Here is a 13,760-nt window from a genome sequence, read left to right as displayed (position 1 = left end):
TCCTTTTATATCCCTAGATACCTGAAAAATATTTTACAAATAATGACTATCATAAGGATTTACTAGCACCACTATCCCTTATTTTAGATGGAAACAACATTTTAAGATTGATTTACTAATAATTATATTTTTATAAAGTTATTTTTGCTAATGTTGTATTATATTATAATTACCTACTTATGTTTCTCAATTTCATTAAAATTAAAGATTCTCAAGGCAAAAGTCATGCTTCTACACAAATTACCAAGAAGAGTACCTGGTACTCTTAGTACTTAGTAAAACTCCAATAAACAAGATAGAACTTGTTAGGATCTAGTCTTTTGAGTTAGGCGAAATCTTACTTTTTGGCTTGTAGTCCCAGAAATTGAGTCCAAGGCCTGACAGGCTTTGCCACATGTCCAGCCCAGCCTAAAAGTTCTTAAAAATGGCTCCAGAGGGCTCACAGAGCTCTAAATATATTAGATAATTGGACACATGCCACCTAAGGAGTAAATACACATTGATTCAATCATAAAGTATCTCTTACTTTTAGAGAAAAATGTATGTGTACAACACAATATGATGGAAATAGTTCTAAGACTCAGCATCCAAAACCATCTAGTTTTGCATACCCATCTCTGTTTGTAGCTAAGCAATTTTGACCAAATTGTTTACCATAATCTGAGCTATTCAGGTCTCTGCGAATATAGAATAATGGTAAAATTTTTGACATAAGATTGCTATAAGTCATAAATGGTTAACAAACTATGTTAGTATAATTCAGTTAAATCTAAACAACTAAAAATTTTGCTGTGTTTATATTTTATTAGTTGAGGGGCAGGGAGAGAACGCTATTAATAATCACTCCCTAGTAAGATCTTACAATATTTTGAGAAAGGAGAAAAAAATAAAACAATAGCACACTTCTATTCTAAGAACTAAGTTCAAAATATGGATCCGACTTTTTTTAACAAACAACTCAAAGCATATTTCTAGAATTATGGAACATAAAATTTCTTCATGTAATCTTGATAAAGTAGTACATGGATTAGCAGTGATGTGGCTCTGTGGCGCTTTTCTAAGCTCTGAAGCTAGTGATGAATCAGATGAAAAGAGTTCACATGAGCTAGCAAAAAAGGAAGTGATAGGCATTCAATAAATATTAGTTGATTGACCTTGAATGCGGCTGAGAGTGACCTATATTCAGAAGAAAAGGCAGACAGCCTGTTTTTAATGAGATCTGAAATAAAATGATTAGAGAGAAACTAAGGCATTCACTCCTTTGAAAAGTCACAATGGTGAGTAAGATTTTTAAATCCAAGGGAATTTTTGAAAAGCTATAGCACATTGAATCTTTTAACAAATGGTTGGATTGATTTTTTCCTCCAATAGTTATTTATGAAATAACTACAATTCACAGCCATTTTAGTAGGAGTAACAAGAGAAAAAAATTAAAGGATAATGCTGCATCTGAGCCTAGCAGGAGGAAAGTATAACAGGATAAAATAAAGCTAAAATACTAACAATTGGTTCACGAGTACAGTAAGAAAGAGATATGTATTGTGATAAAAAGTAAGATTAGTGATTGAGCAGTAGACTCTAGTTGGCTCATACATAGATACTGCCGTTCCTTCCTCTTTAGAGGTGTTCAGTTTATTCAGGAAATTTATGTTCAGCATATGAAAAGTGATGAGACGAATGAAGTAGTCATAGATTCATATTGCTTGTATCTCTGTAACACAGAAATATGGTTTAGATTTAAGACTTGACTTTCTAAATAGTGAAATTAACATTAAAATATCTTGCTCTTGTGATTATTATAATTATTATATGATTTATGATAGTGCTTAACATATGGGATATTTCATGGGAAGCAGTTGTAATTGTTGGAGCAGCAATAGTAGTAATCATTATACTAAACTGTATAGTCACATGATGAGTAGATTATAAATATAGAATATGATTTTCAGGGACTAAATATTCCCACATTATCCAGTACAATATAGATCCATGTGGACAGGCACTGTGTTTTAACTATGCCTGACATCTAATATTGTACCTCAAAAATTCTAGGCATTAAAAATATTTTTCTAATTTATTGGAATTTAAATAGAATAGATTTGAGTAAAGCCATTTAGAAAGGAGTAAATAAAATTGATAAAGATATTAAGGGAAAGTGCAATGCAAATTCAAAATAGCCATTTAACTAGTACAATATTTTTGAAGTAAGCTATGTGCTTAGAGAATTTGATTTGGAATTGCTTAGAGATGGTCTAAAACGTTGTGTAATGAAAACAAAAATTTCTTAAAGTGATTTGAGTAAATATAGATAAAATATATATGGAACACTTTTTAGGATAATATATCTTTAAAGAATTTAAAGATTTAATATACCTTTAAAGAATATTACTAATCTGTATCATTTTTGCAAAGCCAAAGAATTCTGCTGTTTCTTTATGATAAAGAAAAGGAAAAGTACCACTTGGTGTGTTTGTAACAAGAAGTAGCATGCATTCTAGCAATAGTGGATGCCGTGCACCCTCCTGGGAGAATACTACATATAGACATGATATCACCCCTTTTTTATGAATGTTAGTATTTATGCATTTTATGATTTAGTAGGTTATTTGGGGCTTTGGAGTGCTAAATAATAATTTGACTCTGAAATGTTATATATTTTTTCATCTAAATTAGTGGTAAATGCTTCTAAAGAAGCTCTGTACTGTTTTGGTTTATAAAGGTTTCACTGGAATTCTGTATTCAGATAGTAAAAAAGGAGGATTTCCTCAACAGATATAGCAAGTAAGTTTGAGTAACTAATAGTTTTAAATAGGCAGGCTTTTTATTCCTGTTTTAGATTTACTGAGACTAGAATCTAGACCAGTCACATAGAAAATGAAAGAGAATGAACTTTGGGGAAAGCATATATTCATTCTAAATTAAGTAACAAGCTTAGTGTTATTTTATTAAAATACTGTACCACTGTAGTCCCATTCTTCATTGATTCGCTCAAGCGGGCACCAGTAACGTCTCCATTGTGAGACTTGTTATTACAGTTTTTGGCATATAGAATACACCACAGGTAGCTTGCCAGGCTCTGCCACGGGCAGGATACTCTCTGTAGGTTGCCAGGCTCTCTGAGAGGGATGGAGGAATCAAACCCAGGTCAGGCGTGTGCAAGGCAGATACCCTACCTGCTGTGCTGTAGTCATCAAAATACTAGCGACAAAAATTAATGTGAAATGCAGGTATGCTATAAATAGTAAAATGCCTCATGGTAGTAACCATTCAAGAATGTTTTCTCCTTGTGGATAAATTTCTAGAGCTGGAGCAATAGCACAGAGGGTAGGGCATTTGCCTTGCACGTGGCTGACCCAGGTTCTATTCCTCCATCCCTCTCAGAGAACCCGGAAAGCTACCTAGAGCATCCTGCCCATGGAAGAGCCTGGCAAGCTACCCATGATGTATTCTATATGCAAAAAACAGTAACAACAAGTCTCACAATGGAGACTGATGCCTGCTCGAGCAAATCGATGAACAATGGGACGGCAGTGCTACAGACAGTGCTACAATGAATAAATTTCTATTTTAAAAATATTAGAAACTGGCTGGGGTAGGAACATAGATAAAAGTCATATGATGACAAAGCTGACTGTGGAAACTGACATATTAGAAGAGAAAGTAAATTATTATTAATATCATAACCAAAGCAATTATGAGGAGGCAAGAAAGACATCAATTATTAGACCAAAAAAATCAACTATTGATTACTCCAGACTGGTTTATACTACATGAATGCCAGGGAAATTTGAGGATGGATAGGTCATTGTAGTCAAATGTGGAAATGTCTTGTTAATCTCTAAAAGCTTAGATTTTGTAGGGTGGTTTAAAATAAGCCATAATACAGGAGTTTGAGGGAAGCAGTTGGAGATATAGTAAAGGATGTTAAAACTATGCTTCACGGGACCTGGGAGATCTTACAGGGATGAAGGCTTGTGTCTTGCATGCTGCTAAATATACGGTCCCTGCTTAGTGCCAGGAGCAGTCTCTGAGCACAGAGCGAGGAGTAAGCCTGGAATACCATTGATGTAGCACAGAATAAAAAAGTATATTTTACTTAAAACATATATTATACCTAAGAGAAAGAACATACTCTCAGTTGTCTTTTTATTCTTACATCTCACATGTGACATCTCATATTATGCTTTTCCACTTAGTTTTCGTTTCAAAATAATTTGGCCAAATACTTTGTGTTTTCAGATCTCTCAAATACTCCATTTGTAACTGTTTAAGTGTTTCATATTTCCAGGTGCTGAGATGAAAGAGGCTATTTAATCGGACAAAAATTAAGTGCATCACAGTAGCCTTTAATCAAATGTAATCTTAGTACCACTTACTGTTCTTAGAATATGTTCAAATCTAGAATATTTCAACCCAAAGTGCAAAACAGTCTGCTTCAGGCTGCAGTCAAATGAAAGCATTGAAACTTCCCGTTTAACATATGGTACAAAACAAGGAAGCAAAGCTGGAAAGAAATATATCTTTTCCAAAGCAGAAAACAATCCATATCTAAACTTATTAAATGATTATATGCTGTTTTTTATTACAGAAGTCTTTAATAAAAGCATATTCTAACACATATAAATGTGTTAGAACCTAAATCTATCTTGAATTAGCATATTTTTATATAAAATGTTGTCACAATTTCATAAGAAGAATGTTGATTAATTTTTTAAATCTAGTATTTTTTATTATATTAGAAAAATTCTGTGGTTTCTAAGAAATTTAAAGAATACCTATGGGGCAGAGCAGTAGTACAGCAGGTAAGGCATTTTACCTGCAAGCAGGTTACCCGGATTCAGTCCCCATAACCCCATATTGCCCCTGAGCTCACCTGGAGTGATCTCTGAGCAAAAAGCCAGGAGTAGGCCCTGACTACAACCAGGTGTGTCCCAAAAACCAAAAGAAAAGAAAAGTTAATGTCAACCTACACTTCTTATTAAATTTCAAAAATTACTGAATATAGTCTATTGTCTATAGCCACTGTTTCAGATCCAAAGATCTTTGAGCTACCTAGTCTTGATAACAAAAGGTTAAACAAATAACAAACCTAAGAATTATTTAAGAATGTAACAGTTTAGAATGCTAATTTATTTTCCCATAGTTGTCAGAAATTTTGATTTAGCAGTTCAATGAGCTCAGGCATTTAATTTAGATAAGGATTTAACTTGAAATCATAGTTTTCAGAGAGAAGGCATTCAGGTAAATGTGAGTAAACATGTTCTTACCCAAATCAGAATGTTAACTGAGATTATCAATCATTATTTTTATAGTGTTATAATTTATTAAAATTAACAAATAGTATTTCCCTCTTATAAAACAACATATTTTAAATGATTATTATAATCATAAGGTATTCATAAAATAAGTGAATGCATACCTGAGATTAGAACGGATGCTCTACTAAGCTTAAAATCTTTTGCTTACTACAAGGTATATAATCAAACAATATTGACATTTATGAATATGTGTATGGTGCATAACAAAGATGAATCACTGCTTCTAAGTGATAGGACTGGTTTTGGAATTCAGACCTTTGGAATTCCATAAATGAAGGTTTGATTTCCTCTCAATATGAATAGAGGACACTATTTTAGGCAGCAGATACGGTCTAGGAGAAGCAGCATTAGTTTAACGAAGTGGTAGGTAGAAACCAGAGTGCTAGTACAGTAGGTAAAGCACTTTCCTTGTACATGATCCATGTGGTTTCATTCCTGTGCATCTCCAGAAATGTTTCCTGAGTGCAAAGACAGCAGTAAGTACTGAAAACTACTCGATATAACTCATAAATAAAAAGAAAAAAGTAATAGACAGGTCTGTTGTATGAAGCAACCCATTAGTCTTTGTCTTATAATATTCTAGCCATGATCATCCTGTTACAGCCACGACACTACTATTTTTGGCTTTCTCTTTTTTCAGCACCTGCTTCTTTTTGATCTATTCAGGAGAGACAATGAATGTCACAATGATCACAATGAATGTGATCATACGCATCCTTTTTTTCCCTCTTTTTTCTCTTTATTGGGGGTTGCGTTGCTGAAGGGGTATTGAAGTAGAGCAAATACTTCTTATTTTTTCCCTTTTCAAATAGTGCAATCTTTTATTTATTTTATTTTTCAGAAACTTTGACAGTTTTGAGGGGGTAATAGAAATAGTGTGTGACGGGGACTTCCTTATGTGGCTCAAAGGAGATCAGATACTGCTGTTTAGTTTCCTTCCAGGGCAGAAACTTAGATATTAAGGAGAAGGTATAGCAGAGGTTCATAGACATTAGACAACTTCTAGCTGGTAATGTTTCAGGAGTGACAGATTGAGCTCTTCAGAGTAAAAGAAACAAATTTAGAGAGTGATGGAAAAGTTCACAATCATGTACCTCAGGAATACAAAGTGACCAGCAAAATAACAGGAGATAGAAAGTCCTGAAACCAGAAGGCCATCTCAAGGGACTCTGAGATTATATCTACGAAAATATTGAAGTTCTGTGAGCTACTCAAGATTACCTAGTGTGCTAAATTATAGAATCAAGACTATAATATAATATGATACAATATATTTTCAGGAAAGTATTTATATCACTTTCTTCAGAGCATGATAGAGAATTGATGAGTGATGGATGATACCTTTATTTTGGTAGACCTGTTTTTCATCTTCCCATTCCAATAAACATCTATTCATGAAGCAATCATACCAACTCCTCTGCGAAGTCTTTTCTGACTTCTTCTAAGTGCAATCACTTCTTCCATCTTCCTTACAAGTGCCACCATCTACAGACAGTTATTGAGATAGTCATACAACTTATTGCCAGTCTTCTGTTCTGTCATCCATTTATATCCCTTATCATATTGTTTTATGAAGATGGGAATCATACCTCTTTCTTTTTTTGGGGGGGTCACACCCAGCGATGCACAGGGGTTACTCCTGGCTCTGCACTCAGGAATTACTCCTGGCGGTGCTCAGTGTACCATACAGGATGCTGGGATTTGAACCTGGGTTGGCCGAGTGCAAGGCAAACGCCCTACCTGCTGTGCTATCACTCCAGCCCCCTGGAATCATACCTATTTCATCTTTAGATATTCACTGAGTGTTAAATTTTATCTTAATGCATAAATTCAGTAGTAAAATTAGAAATTACAAGTATGTATATAAAAATGTCTTCAGATGGAGAAATAAATTTAAACTTTATTTCATAGGGAAAGATGACAATTGTTGGGAAATGCTTATACTTGCTTGAAGATAGAAGAGTATTGGATAACAATTCAAGTTGTAGAATTGTCATTCTGGTGCTAAAGATTTTTATTGACACTTTCCATGTATAAGCCATTGTCCTAGAAGATAGAATGAGAGGTGATTTCACAGAAAATCTCTAAGCTTGAAATGACAGAAAGACAGAGTCATATAGAAATTAACGAAGAAGATTCTCATTAAAAATCATCAGGCTTAATCTATTCAATAAATCTTACTGTTTCATTGATCTTTGCATTTTCTCATTCACATAATGATTATGGATCTGTTTGCTAAGCTTTGTATTCTATTCTGTAGTCACAAATGTGCTTTGTCTTATTCGGGATGTTGCTAGGTGTCTCTGATGACTGCATTTCTCTAAAAATGTATGCTAGGATGATAAAAGCTTTCATTATATCATAATTATAGTAAAATAACATATAGAAAACCAAAAGAAATGGTAGAAATTAAACAGCATATGCATGCCTTATGTGTGAAAGACCCTGAATTTGATTACTGGCATCACAAGATCACAAGTCCCCTGGCACAGCTGGGTGTGCCCCACCCCCTCACACATACAAAAGAGAAAAATGAAAAGCAGAACAAGAAAGGACAGAAAAATAAACAAAGAAAGAAAGAAAAATTTAGTACACTAACTTACATGCTCTGGAATCGAATTTGCAAACAAATAAACAGTAAATATATCTGCTTGTATTTTGCATATGCCAATAAAGCTTTAGTTCTAGTTCATCTTTGTATTTTCTATACTGATATTACACTTTGCCTTCCTTTTTGGTTTTTGGTTTTTGGATCACAGCTGGCGATGCATAGATGTTACTCCTGGCTCATGCATTCAGGAATTACTCCTGGCAGTGTTTGGGGGACCATATGGGATGCTGGGAATTGAACCCGGGTCGGCCGCGTGCAAGGCAAACTCCCTACCCACTGTGCTATTGCTCCAGCCTGATACCACACTTTGATAAGATCTTAGCATATGTGTTCAATGCCTGTACTTTAGTTTTTATTTGTTTGGTTTTGTTTGGGGGACACACCCAACAGTGTTCAAGATTTACTCCGAGTTCTGTATTCAGAGATAAGTCCTGGCACTGCTCTGGGGATCATATGTTGTACCAAAATCTAAGTGGGGGTGAACACATGCAAGGCAAGATCCTTATCTCCTGTACTGAATGCCTATATTTTCTTGAGGATATGGGTCATATCATAAAAATTTTTATTTTCTTAGTATCTGCAGCACATCTTGACAAGTCCGTGCTCATTAATAATTCATTGAGTGAATTGTGCTTAGTCTTAAGATTCTAACATTGGCATTACTGTTTCAGTACTTACATATTAAAATGGAATGAACAGAAATTTTTAAGCTCTGAATTTATGTAATGAAATTAGAAGCTTCAAAAAACAAAAAAAGTCCTATTATTTAAGACAATAATTACTTAATATTCCAATTAAAGCATGGACTATTTTCCATATGTAATTCAAAAAAATGTTTTGAGATAAAAATACATCTCAAATCAAATTGTTTCATCTTCCAGGCAGGTGGTTGCTATAGCACTGAAGGGAAAAAAGGCAATGAAATTAACTAAAGGCTGTCAGAGACTTTTTTATACTATGTAAAATATTCAAAGTTTACCAAATTAGAACTTTCAATACTAAGTTGGAATTTGAGTGGGTCAGTCTCTTGTTTTAATTTCAAATGAAGCCAGAAAGGCTGCATGCCCAGAACAGTGGAACACAACATGTGTCATCAATCAGATACCTCACCACCATAGAAACCTACCAGCTGGCCCCACAGGACCATTCTGTTCAGAAAAATCAAGTGTCTGGGGGGAAAAAAAAGCTGTTCAGAACAGGGAGACCTCATCTATTTTCTTGACCCTGTTCTTTAGAAAACTACCTGTACTCTCACTTTTCTAGTCTTTCAGTTGGAGAGGAACCTAAAGGCAGGTCAGAGCCAGAGTTGGAATAACAGGAACCCTATCCATGCAGCTGCACAGATTCCCAAACCAACAGGAACTGAGACCAGCAAATGAAGTGCAGACTAGAGATCATAAATCCCCAGACTATGATGGAAGACATTCACAATCATTTTTTGGGGGGTAGGGTATTTGTGGTGAAGCATACACGACATTATGATTAGGAAGGCATTGCTGTTTTTATCTTAGCTGTTTATCATTCAAAAACTAATTGTTTTTCCAGGCAGAGAGAGTACAGCAGGTAAGGCTTGCGCTGCAAGCCCAGACACCCTATATGTCCTTCTAAACACTGCCAAGAGTTATCCTTGAGTACAGGGCCAGGAGTAAGTTCTGAGCTCTACTGAGTGTGGCCCCCAAATAATAAATAAAAGTAGTCTCTTTACTAAATAAATGCGTGTTTGTGTGCATGTGTGAGGTGGTAGGGGGAGTTTAATATGCCTTCCACCAGGATACTAATTTGAGAAATCATTACATTTTTACAAATGTTACAGCCCACTCATGTACTTCTGATTAGAAGGGAGATACTATTCTTCTTCTTAAATGCCATCCTTTCTTCCAAGATCTTCACCAAGGAACTTTGTAATTTTTTAATCTTTTACTATTCCACTAAATCTTGCAGTGATAGAATACATTATTTTTTCTTTCAATGCATAATATTCCATTGATAGTATATCCCATTCCAATATCAACTTCTCTTCTTATTATGAGAACCTGACTATTCCTAAATTATGAGAATGATTTATATGCTGGGGTAGGTCAGGGGTATAGATTATAAACAAAATTTCCATTAGGCAGAGAAAAGTCTGAAAGTTTATATGACTAGACAATTTTCAAATAACAATTAGGGGACGTGTACCAAATACTTCTATGCTCTAAATATCTGCATATATTATCATAAAATGTTAAGCAATGTTTTTAAGACAGGACAATTATGCAATATCTGCCACCAAAATTTATTGCCCAGTAGAATTTCTTTCCCCCTAAGCCTTTAGATATTTATTCTTTTTTTTCTGCTTTTTGGGTCACACCCTGTGATGCACAGGGCTCATGCACTCAGGAATTACTCCTGGTGGTGCTTGGGGGACCATATGGGATGCTGGGAATCGAACCCAGGTCGGCCGCATGCAAGACAAATGCCCTACCCGCTGTGCTATCACTCCAGCCCCTAGATATTTATTCTTAGAGGTGTGTTTTCTTTGTAGTTTCATTTTTTTCCTTCTGTTTACAGTACTTGAATTATGTGAAGGACTTCACTTCAGAGAAGTGCTGATGCAAAACAAAAGCTACTGAGTACATTAAAACATATGACATAGTACATAGTACATAAAACATGTCACACAGTACATTAAAACATTAAAACATCACATTAATGCAGTCTTCTCTTTGTCTTTCCTCTGTCAACTAAAAAGTTATAAAATAAAAAGACAAAAAAATTAATATGGAGACACAGTAAATCTGAGTGCTGTTTTTCAGTTTTAAGTGAGAGGAATAAAAAAGTTATAAAATTGCAGAAGCTTACTACCATTATCTAGCACTTTGATGAGTCATTAAGTGGTAGGAGGCAGAAAATAAAATTTTGTTCAGTACTGTTTAATAATGTAGGGATAGTAAAACATGACTCACTAAATAGCTCAAGTAATGAGAGCACCAAAAACATGCTCAATGTGGCCAATGGACACATAAATTTATTGTTGTTAGTAATCCCAAATCATTACAGTATAGTTATTCCTTCATAACTATACTGTAGTATTCATATAATACTAATCAAATACCTTATCAAAAACTTATGCAATTTGCTGCAACACACTGAGGATGTCATATTGCTTGAAGCCAGAAGGAAAAGGATAGATACAAAATGATCAGTCTTGTATGTAGAACTTAAATATATACAACAAGATACCAATAAAGAAGAATTTGATCCTCATCTGGAGAATTGACCCACAGATCTGAGCTGCAGTGGATGGAGCATGGATAGAAAGAGAGGGGCGTTTGGAACTTGGGGAAGGGATATGGGCACTCTGGTGAAGGGTGTGGGGTTGAAATGATGTAAATGGGGAGTCGTGATTAATAATATTATAAATTACAGTAACTCAAATATCTGTGTATTTAAATCACATAAATTAATGCCATCCATAATTCATTCATGCCTTTTTTTTCTTCATGAATACTTGTTTTCCTGGGCCCTGTGTTCTCTTAGGCAAGGAGGCTAGCTGATCCTTCCCACCACAAACTCTCAATCTATAAGACCCACCTTAAATTCTTCTAAAGAATATAAAAGAGCAGAGCAGATAGGGCGCTGATTTTCGCATGACTAAGTGAGGTTCTATCCCAGGCACTGCATATGGTCCCCCAAGCACCATCAGGAAGAATCCTTGAGCACAGAGAGAGGAGTAACACCTGAACACCACCAGGTGTGGCTTGCAAAAGATAAATACTTAAGTCTCCACGCCAGGCTGTCTTCACTGGGGGCACCCCAGAGGGAGGCGGGTGAGAACCCTCCCGGTCTCAAGGGACCCAGCCCCGGTAGCCGACTTCCACTACCCAACCATATGTGTGTGTGTGTGTGTGTACACACATACATACCTCTTGGAGAGTCCATCAAGTTACCGAAAGTATCCCACCACATGGGCAGAGCCTGGCAAGCTACCCGTGGCGTATTCGATATGCCAAAAACAGTAAGGATAGGCCTCATTACCCTGACCCTTAAAGAGCCTCCAATCGTTGGGAAAGACGAGCAAGGAGAGGCTGCTAAAATCTCAGGGCTGGGAGGAATAGAGACGTTACTGGTGCCCACTCAAGTAAATTGACGAACAACGGGATGACAGTGATACAGTGATACAGAAGACTCTATAGAAATGATGGGTTTTGGTTAAAAATTATACTTTCTGGCCAAAACTTATTGCTAATGTTGTTGCCAAGACACATGAGCAGAAAATGAAGCCAACTGAGAAATTTTTAGAAAGGTTTTGCCTGGCTGAGAGATAAACCACATAAAAATGGGAATTGAATATTAGCTGGATTATGTTCAAGCATTTCTCATAGATTCTTCATGCATTACTGTCACTGTCATCCCTCTGCTCATCGATTTGCTTGAGTGGGCACCAGTAGCGTCTTCATTGTGAGACTTGTTTTTACTGTTTATGGCATATTGAATATGCCATGGATAGCTTTCAGGGTCTGCTGTGTGGGCAAGATATTCTTGGTAGTTTCCCAGGCTCTCTGAGAAGGGCAGAAGAATCCGGGTTTGCCATGTGCAAGGCAAATGCACTACCGCTGTGCGATCGTTCCAGCCCTCTATTTAGTAAAAAAATAAGGCATATTATCTATGCTTTTTTAAATGCATTCTTCTTTCTTATTTCAAATCAATTGAAGGATTGGTTGGGTGGTTTAAAGGTTGCTCCCTAGGAATTGTAAACACAGTTTATGCTCTTTTGTTATTGCTACAAAAGTTCATGGTCATGATTACAAAATCCAGGCCTTCACAATAAATATAACAAGAGGAAAATGTGAATAAATTATCTGAGTTTAATTCAGTTAGAAACAGCATTATCTATATGGCATAGTTATTCTTAGTGCTATTTTCAGGAAAAAAAAAGATACATGGTTGTGCTTCCCTTTCATTACTGAAGTTTTGGTAAGAATTCATGGAAATTTAATAAAATACAAAGAAATTGTATTCTTGGAGCAATAGCACAGTGGGTAGGGCGTTTGCCTTGCACACGACTGATCCGGGTTGGATCTGGGTTCTATTCCTCCGTCCCTCTCGGAGAGCCCTGCAAGCTGCCAAGAGTATCGCACCTGCACAGCAGAGCCTGGCAAGCTCCCCGTGGCATATTCAATATGCCAAAAACAGTAACAAGTCTCACAATGGAGACGTTACTGGTGCCTGCTCAAGTAAATCAATGAACAACAGGACGACAGACAGTGCTATCATAATAATACCCATGGGTTACTTATTCTAGATACAATCATAACATCTATTTTTTGTCATTTTTCTCTTTAACCAAACAGCACAGAATTCTACAGGATGAAGTGAGCTTTCATTTTGTTTTATGGAGAGTCTCACTCATATATTTCAGAATATATTGGATTATATTTTCTTTGAACAAGCATATAGAATCACAGATATTTTTAAACTGTAGTTTATTTGCACTGAGAGTAAAACTTACCTTTTAAGTGTTGTTTAAAATTCAGCTGCCTCATCCTCAATGTGTCTTTGATCCTTTTTTTTTTTATCTTTACAGGTCAATGGAACAGAAATTGAATATGAATTTGAAGAAATTACATTGGAGAGGGTAAGAAAAAAAGCAGTAATGCAAAAGCCTAATATTGCACTCCACAATCTGCACTATAAACCGTTTTCTCAAACAGGATTTACATGAGAATATTAATATAATATTTGCTATAGTGGACAAGATAGCCAAATTACCAGAATGTTCAGTACATAAACTGGATAGCCAGGATTGAATAAATAAATGGGAAAAACATTAAGTTCAGGGTGAGCAATAC

The 13,760-nt window shown here is 35.6% G+C and overlaps 1 protein-coding gene across 24 annotated transcripts in view; it reads left to right on the top strand.

Annotated features, from left to right (window-relative positions):
* The window catches only part of DLG2 (discs large MAGUK scaffold protein 2), a 1,649,366-nt gene that overhangs the window by 858,075 nt on the left and 777,531 nt on the right, over positions 1-13,760 (top strand). For all 24 annotated transcript variants that reach the window (XM_055122503.1, XM_055122502.1, XM_055122499.1 and 21 more), the window contains one exon: positions 13,496-13,546. In XM_055122503.1, the coding sequence (XP_054978478.1) occupies positions 13,496-13,546 (51 nt within the window). The remainder of the gene's footprint in view (positions 1-13,495; positions 13,547-13,760) is intronic.

Source organism: Sorex araneus, chromosome X (genome assembly GCF_027595985.1).
Source record: "Sorex araneus isolate mSorAra2 chromosome X, mSorAra2.pri, whole genome shotgun sequence".
Taxonomy (NCBI): domain Eukaryota; kingdom Metazoa; phylum Chordata; class Mammalia; order Eulipotyphla; family Soricidae; genus Sorex; species Sorex araneus.
This window is presented reverse-complemented; position numbering and strand designations above follow the sequence as displayed.